General features: G+C 50.1%; 1 protein-coding gene across 4 annotated transcripts in view; it reads left to right on the top strand.

Annotated features, from left to right (window-relative positions):
• SIL1 (SIL1 nucleotide exchange factor) overlaps positions 1–12054 on the top strand; it is an 85811-nt gene that overhangs the window by 52978 nt on the left and 20779 nt on the right. For all 4 annotated transcript variants that reach the window (XM_082771321.1, XM_082771318.1, XM_082771319.1 and 1 more), the window contains one exon: positions 910–1031. In XM_082771321.1, coding sequence (XP_082627447.1) covers positions 910–1031 — 122 coding nt within the window. The remainder of the gene's footprint in view (positions 1–909; positions 1032–12054) is intronic.

Here is a 12054-nt window from a genome sequence, read left to right as displayed (position 1 = left end):
GCAAAAAAAGCCTTTAAAACCAGAATGCATTAATTTGAATTTGGACTGAATTTTCTACTTGAAGCATTTTGCACAGTTCCTCTAAATTTTGTTTGCAAACCACTCAGAGCCCTTTTCTAATTTTCTCCCTTAGAACAGATGTCCACTGTGATTTTTGTCTGGTTAGCCCCACGTTTGTTTAAAGTCAAAGACTGATGAATTTCCTGGAGGAATTCCCGCTAACGTTTAAACTTTTCCCTAGTGGCAGCTACTCCAATATTGTCGGATTTAGAGAAATCATTGTGGAGGCTGCCCCAGGGAAAAGCTCCTCACTAGTGCTCCCGAGCAGGGTCTGGCTTCTTGCTTTCCACATCTGCAGGAAATTTTTGACCACGTCCATGACAAGTGCCTGGAACAGCCCGTGTACCAGCAGAGGTGATGCTGCCAATGTACCGGTGCTGCTGCTGGGCTCTTAAGCGTTTCTAACTCCTGGTGCTGCAATTAGAGGATTAATTAATTAATCGCATTTGCAAAACACACAATTCCCTGGGTTCCCAGTAATGGCCTGCTCGGAGGAGAGAGCAGAGAATTCTCTTTTTTGACATCAGTTTCCTGAAGTGCTGAGGCATGTGCCGAGGGAAGTTTTGATAGCTAATCAAAGTATCAGCGATGCCTCTGCATTTGATAATAGCCACCTGTCAGCGGGCTCTGTTCCTGCAAACATGACGTCCATCCTCACAGGCAGTGTTGTATGAAACCAGCCACGCTCGTTCCCTGTTAATTTAGACTTTTTAAAGCTCCGTGCTGGTGAGATGGGGAGGGAAGAGCTGATGCTCGTTATGAAGCAAGGCGCTGTTTGAACGATGGAGTTGAATCTCGAGGCCTGTGGCTGTGGCTGTTTGGTGCTGACAGGGATCTGCTCTCTCCCAGGTGGACAACGCGAAGGATTTCCTCTCCATGGGTGGACTCCAGCTCGTGATCGAGGGCTTGAACAGCACGGAGCCTGTCCTGAAGGAGCACGCTGCCTTCGTCCTGGGAGCCGCGCTCTCCAGGTGAGCTCTGCTCCTGCCCAGCCCAACGGGCTGGGTGTGCTTCTCCTCAGCTCCCCCATTTACAGCCAGAGCTGGAAGCTTTTCTTCTTGTGACACCAAAGTTTCTTCTCCCCTGCCTAGCCCCTTTCTTGCAGCCCTTCACTTCCCTCGGGCTTTTCTTCAGCACATCCTCACCCTGCTCATTAAACTTAGCCAGAAGTAATTCAGCATGGAAACTATGAATGCTTTTTTTCCCCTGATCTCCTTGTTTTTACCCAAATCCGAGGAGAATAATTCTTCCTTCCCCTCCTATCCCCTTAGCAGCCCTTTCAGGGGGAAGATTCTGAGGATGATGCAGTTATGAGCGCCCAGGGTGCTCTTTTCTCCCTCCTATTCCTTGCTCCAAAGCTGCTTTAGGATAGTGAGATGCTGATTTCAGAAATACAGCAACTCCCATGGTCTTTGAAGGGATTTATTATCTTTTTTTAGCCTTAGGGACACATCCCTCTGACCTACAGGCATAACCAAAGCAGTTTTGATTAGATACAGCATTAGAGACTGATCTGGAGGATGTCTGTGGTTCACTGGCTGATGGCTATCGCCCAAAGGAGCCCAGTGTGCCCCGTGCTAGGTGGGAACGTGCACCACTCAGGTGCACCCTGTGGGTTTCGTTGGTGCTCTTTTTGCTTTATGGGTGTTTGGGCATTGTTGTGTGCACAGGTCTATTGTGCGTTCCCCTGCACAGAGACTTGAAAAATGCATTGGATGGACCCAAACTTCAAGGTCAGGAGTGAAGACTGAAGATTGAAAGTCAGGACCATTATATCTGCTTATTTCTGTGCCTAAAAATACGATCACTTTCTCCACCGCTATAAATTATTTATCACTAGGTCTAATATATAGTCTACAAATCTGCATTTCTTTTGCAACCTTACATAGAATGCAGCTGGTCTTCAGCATGTTCAGGGCAATGTGGCTTCACTGACAGCAGCAGGTCCCCTGATTTACACCAGGAAATGATCCAGCTCATGGTTTGAAACAGAGCTCGCCTTATTGATTACAGTCAGATATATTCCTTCATGGCAGAGAGGTAGACCTGCTTGTCATCTGCTGGCATAGCTGAATATTTGAAACTATAATTGTTTCCTCAGGGTTTTTAATGGCATGTGGATGTTTAATTATATGTTTCAAAAAGAGAAAGTCGTGCAGAGGCTCTGGAAACATGTAAAGGCAACCTACAAAATAAAAAGGGGCTCTCAGGTCCTATCTTTCCAGATTTAGCTAATGTGACATGATCAAGACTCAAGAAATTTGTTCTCTCATGAGATGAGCATGTAGCACTGGCTGATGAAACTAATGTTTTTGCATAGTATTCCTCATTTTATTGGAAATGCCTTCCTTTGGACAGAGACTGGGTCTTTTCTAACGTGACAATATTAAAATACTGCTCTGAAAACTTTTAAGCCTTATTTCTTTAAAGGACGTTCTGACAGATGGTAATTTTGAGTGGTTCAGATGATGTATTGTCTGAGAGCTGAGTTCCAAAATGTGAGGAATATTATGCTGCAGTTTTGGATTTGTTTTTTTCTCCTTGCTGTGCTTAAGCTTTCTCAGTAGACACCTACATGCCAACTCATCTGCTTTGTGCTAGCTGGTTAATTTATTTGTTCGTACCTTGTCTCAGGTTACTCTGTGCTCTGCTTAAACTGCCAGGGGCATTTCACGTACTTCACGCTAAGCGTTTTCAGTTGTGCTTTGTTCTTTGGAGGGGTTGTTATTTATTTCCTTCCCTTGTAGTTGTTCCTGGGGGCCTCGGTCTGGTGGCAGGACTTCCCTGTAATGGCCCAGAGGTGCTGTAGCTCACTGGACTGTGGGGACATGATCTGATCTGTGCTCACGTACCCTGTGCTGGTGGCAGGTCCTCTGCTGGATGCCGAGCCGTGCCTGGGCAAGAGGCAGCAGTCTCCTGCTCGCCAGGTGGGTCTGTGGCACCCCCCAGGTCCCTTTGAGTGAAAGCAGCCAGGTTGGCTCAAGCCAGCAGGTTCAAGCTAAGCAAACCTTCCCAGAGAAAAATCAAATTGTGATTGTAGCAGCTCCTCTGGCCAGCCTGGGAGGTCGGTAAGTCCTGGCGTAGCCAAACCTGCAGGAGGTCGTTTGTGGTGCTGCCTGTAGGCGAGTGGTGTTACGCAGGAGAAAACCACGGGGCACTGAGTCAGACTCTCTCACTGCGTGGGTCAGATCCAGAACTTTTAAATTGAAAAATGCTCGGGTTTTCTTCGGGTTTGCTTTGTGGGTAACTCTGACCAGGTGGGTGCAGGCACGAAGCAGGGGAAGGATGGAGAAACCAGCTGCATCACCCAGGTCTTGCTCCTGCTGCTTAGAGAGGTCAGAGCTGTGTCCTCCTACAGAGCCTGCTGATTTCCCAGGTTCACAGCCTAAAACTGAAGCTCTGATTTCCTTCTCCAGGCCTGTAACTTTCACTGAAGTTCTTCCTCACTGCCAGTGACCTGCTGCAGGTGGGAGGTGGATTTAGAGCAGTTCTTCCCTTGCTTCAGGCACTGGTTTCACAGTGAATATAAGTGCAACTGCTGTAGAAGGGCAGCAGCACTGCCTCGGGCTGTGTCCCGGGCCCTGCCTGCGTGCAGTCTGGTGGGGATTTGGCTCAGAGAGCTGAAAACTGAGCTGGGATAAAATGGTTTTCAAGTGGATCAGCAACTTGAGTCAATGGGCCATGTAGCTGGCCAAGATACCAAAATCAACAAAGGCAGCAGGGAGGAGGAGGAGGAGAAGGCACAGTAGGGGATGTTTGGGATTTCCTTGCCCTGATAGCAGTCTAGTTTATTTGGCTTAAACTGGTTTAGAAAAGCAGCCTTGACATAGAGGAGTTTGGTCCCCAGAGGAAAGGGTCTCAGGGGACTGCCTGGGTGGATGCGGTCCTCCAGGGCTCCGCCTGCCTCTACTTGTGAGCCTCTGTCTTGGGGGAGAGTGGCCTGGTAGGGAAGAAATCAAGATTTCATCTCTTGTTTCTCTTATACGCCCTTAGTTTTAGACATTTAGGGTTTAATTGCCAAGTCTGTGACCAAACCAAACATCGTTCCATCTGGTAGAGTTCTCTGAGCGCTGCCCTTATTGCAACTCTGCAACCTCATCACAGCCTCACTGTTTTTAAACCTTTAACAAAATGTTTTCCATTCAGCAGTTTGCAAAAGTAAACTTCATTTGAACAATCCTCATGTGCTCTGATTGCAAATAAAAGTTAAATGCACTAACAAAAATAATTGCTAGGCATGTGGGATTGTACATTTAGGTATCCATAATTCACTAACAGTATATGCCAATACACAACATTATCTGGATTTTCAGTGATTGCATTAGCATAAAAGCATGTTAGCATTTATCCAGTGGTACTAACATTTAAATATATATAAAGTATGAAATATTAAGATACAGCATTTTGGAGGCAAGTGAAACTACTGTCTGTAAAATGCTCTTGCATATTTCTGAAGGTACGCTCCGGCATCTTCGGATGACAATCAGCATTCGCACCATTGGGTCCAAACATTGCAAAAATGTCAATGTTTTATGCAAAGAGGAGCTATATTAAGCTAAAAAGATTGCTGATGAGAGAAGTGTCTTCTGATGTCCTCTAAGCTATTTACAGGCAACATCTTCCTTTGTTTGCAGCACAGCCAGGCCTCTGTGCAATTTGTATCTAGATGTTTCACAAGGCTGGAAATGTTAGCCAGGAAGGATTACGTTTGTGCTTAAAACCTTAATTTTTAAAAACTTTACCACCAGGAAGCGTTTTTCCACACCAATAATTTGAACATTTTAATATTTTGTAATAAAAGGATTTTTGTAATCCGTTTAGGAGGGGAACAATAATTTATGTCAAATGCATTCTTGAAGCTTTATCCCAAATGATCCCCATGTGCGTAGGGGTGAGTTAGAGGTGAGGAAGGAGAGGAGCTAAGCCATGCAGCCTGTGAGGCAAAGAGAAGCGGTTTGTGTTTCATGGGGAGAGGGCAGAGAGGGCAGAAAGTGAGATTTTGGTGTGGCCGAAGAGGGAGCCAGGCCCTGAGTCCTGTTCGAGCCGTGTAGCTGGGGACAGGATCTGCAGCCCGCGGTGTGATCCCGTGTGTGCCAGCTGTCCTCCGGGACACCGGGCAGTCCCCAGCACGGCCTCATTGTGTGGGAGACCTTCCAACAAGCCCGAAGCTACCAGGATCTCACTGTTCCCCATTTCAGCCCTGAATGATAAATCAAATGTTACGACTTGGCAAAGGCTTGGGAGTAAACCCGTCCCAGCCGGTCACCTGGGCATCGTCTGGCGGCAGCCTGGAAGTTTCCCAGACGTGTCTCGTGTCAGCCCGTTGCCTCTCTTATTCATTTCCCATAAGTTACAGCCCCCTGGAAGTCTGACAGCGTGCATCACAAACATCCCCAGAGCCCTTACTCATCTCAGCCGGCCCCAGGGTGCGCTGAGAGCTTGCCCCGTGTCGGCAAGGAGGAGCCTGCAAGAGGAGCCCGGAGCCATGGGCCTGCTGCCTCCCCGCACAGGTCAGTGCCGAGCTGTGCACAAGCTACTCAGCACCACAAGGTCTGCCTGGTTTCTTTGGCTTCTGATTTTTCATCTTCTTTCTTTCTGGAGGTAGGGCCGGGGGAACGTTGTGTCTCACCCCCTGGAGCTGTTGGTATCTCGGTGGTGTCCGCTCCCCTACCGCATCCGACCCCTGTGTCTGTCGGAGGAGTACTGGAGGCTTTCAGGATCTTTGCCGACAGGAGAAAATCCCCACCAGATGTGGAATTAAGTCTGACTTGGCAATGAAACTGGTTGATGCTCACTGCTGTTTAATATCGAGGTCCAGCGTCACACGATAAACTCAGGAAAAGTAAAATTGAAGACCTTGCTTCAGTTCTGTCTCCTAAGGACAGAAGAATCTCCAGGCAGAAAGATACATATAGTTAGCTTAACAAGCACTGTCCCTTCCCATTTATTTCAAATCCATCTTCATGTTTATCCCTTCCTCCTCCGGCTTCTTTTTACACCCTGCAATCTTTTCCCATCTCTTTATTCATTTTCGCTGTTTGCTTCAGTGGCCTTGTTTGACAACTTTGTGTGCTGCCACCTCTCAGACGCAGGAATTCCAGCTCAGCTCCCTGCCCACTGGTAATTTCTTGCTTTGTAGCTTCGATTCTATTTTTATTTGAACTCCTGACTTGTGTGGAGTTAGCAGCCTCACTGCACTTAATTTCAAATTAATTTGATTGGGTCACCTCAATTTTTTCTGTAACGATAATGAACTCAACCTATTTAGCCTTTTCCCATTATAAATAACCTCAACAAAAACTGCAGTGCGGTATAAAACTGTTTCATCATTATGGTTAATTACACAGAAGAATAAATCCCTAAACATTTTTCATCATCTGAAATATAACAAGGAAGTGTAATTAACAATTAAATAGTAAACTGCCATCCTCGTGCTCTTGTGAAAACAGGGAGAGCAGACCCCGGGAGAAAAATCTAGAATCAGAGTTTTTTGCTTGTTTTCATTTTCCTGAATGCTTTGGTCGTGTAAATGCTGGGTGAGGGCAGGTTTCTGGAGGCTGAGCCGGTGCAGCAGGGAAGGACGTGGTGGGCATGGGATGGGTGGACATCTAGGACATCTTAGCCTGTCCCAGCGGGATTGTTTCGGGGTTGGGGATGTCTTCACTTGGGTTGAATGTGGGGAATTTTTCAGGTATGCAGAGCCGTGCAGGAGCTCGCTGGCATGCCCTGAGCGCAGTGCTTGCAGGAGAGCTGGCGGTGCCTGGCCGGGCTCAGCAGTGCCCTGCCTTTAGCAGGGAGGTTGGGGACACGACCTGCAGAAAAACGTCCTGGCAGCCAGGTCACGCGTTGTATAAAACGCCTTGTTTCTGTCTTCTCTCATTTAGGACAAACAGGAGGCGTGCTCTCCGCTCAAGGCGTTGAGTTATTGTGGTTCACATGTAGGATATGCACTCAGACTGGTTACCTAATCACTTTCTGCAGAAAACAGCCCAAACTTGCTGGGTTTGGTGCTTCATCACTGGACGCAACATGTATTCCTTTGTCACTTAAGCCACTATTTATTCATCATCCATGTTCTCTGTTTATCCTTTCTACTACAGCCTCTGCACTCAGTTAATGGCTTCACAAGCTTCAAAGATTTTCCTACGTAACACCTACATTATTTTCCTGACCTGCTGCGACTTTTCCATGTCGCGTGTTCCCTGCATTCCCTCCGAGTAATAGGTGCAAAACGCTGCACAAAGAAGAGGCATCTGCCTCTCCTCTTTAATCACGTTGTGCAGAGGGCTGCAGCAGCCCGTCCTTAATGTGTTTTTAGAAGGGAGGTTGAGAAAGTGCATTGAATAGAACAAAGAAACAAAAAAAATGGGAGGAAGACGAACAATGAGAGCAGGAAATGCGGGATCCAGCCTCAATTACATACCTGCTCCGAGCAGGGGTTGGGGTGGACAGAGCTGGCCCCGTGATTACGTCAATTGTCTGAGCTGCTATGGGAGGATCTGGATCCGTCCCTTTCTTTGCAGGTCCTGCTGTGTGCACCCTCCTACCCCTTTCCTGATTGCTGCTTTTGTTGGATTTAATTGCTGGCAGGCTGTACGCAGCGAGCATGCAGAGGCAGATCCCTCCGGGTTCGCAGCACGAACGGGGAAAGGCAGAGCCAGGCTCCTGGAGGGGTCCTGGGGGCCTGCCCGTAGCTCTCGGGGGATTCCAGGTGGTTTCGGGGGTTTGGCTCCAGTTTCTTGCCAGCCCTCTGCTGTTCCCCTGCTCTCCCCGTCATGCCGAGGGGAAGGCAGAGCTGCTGGGCCCAGGGCTCATGCAGGGAGCGAATAAAACCAGCCAGCAGCCGTGGGCTGTCACAGTGCCTACCGCTGGCCCTTGCCTGTCCTGGTTGAAGAGGGATCAAGTCTCGGCACATGAGCTCGTTCCCAGGCTGGCATCCTCCAGCCTGCCTGTTTTCCAGATACTGTGTTTTGATCAAGTTTTGTTTTTTTTGTCTTCCGTCTGCCCGCGTGCTTTAAGATTCAGCGGAACAGTTGGTTATTCATCCACAAAGGCAGTTCCTCGGGTCTTCCACCAGATTGCTTCCAACCGCAGCCCCTTCAAGGCTCTCCAAGTGTTTGCATAGGGTAATGTTCTGCCGAGAGAAAAAACAACAGCTTACTGGAAATTATCTTTTTCTGAAGAAACTCATCATCGCTGTTGACTGCCTGCATCTTCCCTCAGGTGCTGACGTTCTGCATCTTCGTGCGAGCCGGGTTTTGATCTGTATTTTAGACGATCCTATTTCTGCTTAAAAGAAAATGTCCACTGGAAGCCCTCAGAGCTGCCTGGCGTGGTTTGGAAGGGGATGACTGCTGGCTCGGCTGTCTGGGAGGCCGGGCAGATCTCTGAGCCCTGCCAGGCTCCTGGGGGCAGCCCCTGCACCGTGGTTGGAGCCATCCCCCAGGTCTGAGGAACGTTATCGCCGCTGCTGCCCACCGAGTCCTAGCCCATTGACACCACTGCATGAGTTCTGAATAGATCTGAAGCCTAAATTGGTTCTCTGTACATCACTCAGCCTTTCTGCTGCAGTTAAGGAGTTTCCAGGGTAGCCAGTTCCAGAAGGCAACCAGCAAAGGGCTGCGTCCTCGCATCCGTCAGGCTCACCAGGCTGCCCCCCAGCGCACCTCTGTCTCACTGGCATTGTCTGTTACGATCCTAGCATGGAGCACACCATGTATCTTCTCTGTCTCTCCTTTTTAAATTTCCTGAATGCCCTGAAAATAGGTGATGGGCAAGAGAAAGGACTCTGCCAGCAGTTGGGTGGTGTTAGCTGCAGCCTGTGGGTCACAGCGAGCGCCCCGTCCATCACGCTGCTCCCTCCGTGTTCGTGGCTGTTTCTCAGTTGTTCCTGTCCCAACGTGGAGCTGTACCTGTTCGATTGTGTTAGCTGTCCTGCAGCTGACCTGTCCATCGGGAGCATCCCTGCATTTTTTGGCTGTCACCGAAGGAGGATCGCATCTCTGGGAGAGGAAGGAGTGAGCACGGTGCTGCTGCTTGGCTGGCGGCCGGGCGGCGATGGGCACGTCTCCGCCGCGGCTGTTTGAGGGACAGGCTGTTAGGCCTTGGCTCCATCTGCTGAGATCAGTAATTAGGGCTGCTGCTTTGTATAAACCACTAGAGCAACATAGGAATTGCCTTATTGAAGTGGACATGCAGGTCTGTCTGGCTGAGCACGCCTGTGGCTGTTTTTTTTGGAGCTAGGAGCAAAAATCCTGGGGTGGTACCAGTACCGTGAAATGGAGAGGTTCCCCTAGCCTTAAGCAGCTAAAAAATGCCACATGTGATGAAACGCGAGGGTTCTTACTGTTGTTTTATCTCTTCCTGTCAACATAACAGAGTTTAAAAGGGTTTCTGGATTCTGGTCCATGCCTGGTGCAGCAGGGTGCCGGCTGCTGCACACGTGGGCGCTTCCCATCTCCCGCTGCCAGCTGCCCACCTCCCGTCAGACGGGGCCGGGAGCACGTCTCCACGCATGCTTCTGTCCTGGGGGCCCCTAAATGTGATTTCGGTGTGTTTGTGTGTCTTGCACCAGGCAGGAATTCACCTGTGTTGTTCTCCAAATTAATACCCCGCTGATCTTATTTAACAAAATCTTTCTCCAAGCTGAGAACAGTAACGACCCTGAAATTTTCTTACTAAAAAATGCTTTTTCTTCTCAGGCACTTTGTATTGAAATCTGTCTTAATTTTGGTTCAGCTAGTGTGTGAAAACACACGGTGCTGCTTTATTAGTCCCTGGAGGAATAAAGACAGATGGAACCCGAACTGGAGTCGGTGTTAGGATTAACCAAACCCTTCCAGAGTTGCGTGGACCCAGGGCTTGGTCCGGGCAGCACCCCAAGACCAGTTCAGGTGGCGTGAGTCCCCACACACAGGCTGAGGAGCTTGGTGTGACAAATACAGGGGTCTCTTGGTGGGCTCAGTCCCAGGTTGTCCCCTTCAGGTCACGGCACGGGGCCTGGGACGGGTGCAGGTGCGCGAGGAGCTGGTAGAGCTGTGGCAGCGATGGGAAGAGGAGCTGAAGGGCGCATCGGGGTCCCTGGCACGCGGTGACGCGCTTCGGTAACGAGCTGCTATTTCTGGTCTCGAGCTTCCCACAGCTGTGCAGTCATTGATGGCTCTTGTGCGACTGCTGCGGTGGAGAGGAGAGCTGGGGAGGGGGAAGGCTTTGAGGGATGTTCCAAGGAGTTTGGGAGCGTGGAGGTGCAGATGCAGCATGTGGTCCGTGCGTGCTGGGGACGTCTTTGCTTTTGGGATGCTGAAGGGTGCATCTGCCCCTCAAAAGGGAGCAGTGGAGGAGTACAGGGTGGCATTATCTGCGTGGGTTTGGGCAGTAGTGGATGTTTTTGGAGTCTAGCCACGCACTTTTAAAGCTTTTCTCACCTAGCTGCTGGCAAGGAGAAAGAGAAGAAGCTGCAGAAGGGAGGTCTCTGCCTCGTGCCTTGCAAGCCAGCCCTCCCCATGCAAACCAGCCGAAAAGCTCCAACCACGGCCACACGTGCATGGGCAGCAAGTCCTCAGCAGCTTCAGCGAGTGAAGGCAGAGTTGCTTTGCAAAGGCCAGAGCAGGTCAGCACAGGGAGCTGTGTCAGTGTGTCTGGAGAGGACACGAGGGGGGCGGCTACGTGCCGCGGTGCCCCCCCAGCTTCAGCCCGACTTCCCAGCCCACTGCTCGGAGCTGGCAGCGCATCTCCCTCTGCACAGAGCCACGGCTTGTGCTGCCGTGGGGTGTGCTTGCCCAAGGGAGGATTTTGGATGCCTCCAGCCTGGCCAGTTGGATGAAGCAGAGGCTTTTAAAATAATGCAAAGAAGGATTTGGTGTAGAAAGTTGATACTGCCCGTGGCAGTCAGGGTTTGATGTATGCAAAGTGAGCAAGGGGCAGAGGTGGAAGAGGAGCAGCTTCCGCGGAGGCCCATCAGCTGGGAAGAAGGTGCAGAGGGCCACAGCCCTTCAGGCCAGCCAGGGGAGCCTTTCTCATGGGCCAGCCACCTTCCCTGCAGCGCAGCAGCAGCGATTCTGAGTTAAGAAGGCAAATACAGCGCCTCGCTAATTGTCCTGGGGAGCGGGAGGGCTGCTGCAAATGAGCTGATATTGCAGATCGATAGGGAGCTGAGCAAACACGTGAAGCATCTAGCCTGGCACCTCACAGAACATCCATTGTTCATTTATTCTGACAAGCGCAATTTGTTTTTTGTTATTCATGATACCCTCAAGCACAGCAGGAAATGTGCCACAGTGTATTTTGTGCAGGGAGGAAGGGTCTGCCGCGCGAGCTTTCTCTGCAGGACGTGCCCAGGAAGTCTTAGAGAAATAGTGTGAGGCTGCTGTGGATTTTCTTTTCTTTCTTTGGGGGCTCTGGGGATTGCAGATCAGCGGATTGTGGATTAGTGGATCAGGAATTAGAAATGCATTTTTCATTTTTATGTTACACGCTAATGAACTGACAAATTTAATTTCTTTAAATCCAGCTACTTTAGCTAGAATAAGTGAAGTCTTTTTCTGTCTCTTTTGGTAACTCAGAAAAGGCTGAATCGCGATCTCTTTGGGCATCACGTCACATAAATGCAGTTATTTGGTTTCACCTGTTGCTGTTAGGAAAGTGCAGCCTGTTGGCAAGAGAGGAGCTCGTTGCCTGTGGGTGGTCGGGGCCGTGGCGTGCTGTGGGCAGAGCTGCGTGGTGGGCTGCAGCTCTGCCAGCAGCGTAAGGCTCGGCAGCACAGCCAGGTGAAGCCGAGCCCGCAGGAGCTGGTGGCAGAGCCTGGTGGCTCTGGCTGAGGTGCTGGAGCCAGCTGAGGGGTCCCTGCTGGTTGCTGCTGGCTCGGCACCCCTCTGAGCCCAGTGCTCTGCTCTGCGCGGAGCCTCCGTGGCACGGCTGCTGCGTTGGCTCCAGTGAGTCGTGCTCTGCTTGGCTGATATCTCCTGCGTTTCTCTTGCCTTTAGGCTCGTGTGTGTG

This window comes from Aythya marila (genome assembly GCF_965140915.1).
Source record: "Aythya marila genome assembly, chromosome: 14".
Taxonomy (NCBI): domain Eukaryota; kingdom Metazoa; phylum Chordata; class Aves; order Anseriformes; family Anatidae; genus Aythya; species Aythya marila.
The sequence above is the reverse complement of the archived record's forward strand: the minus strand, read 5'-3'. Positions and strand labels throughout refer to the sequence as shown.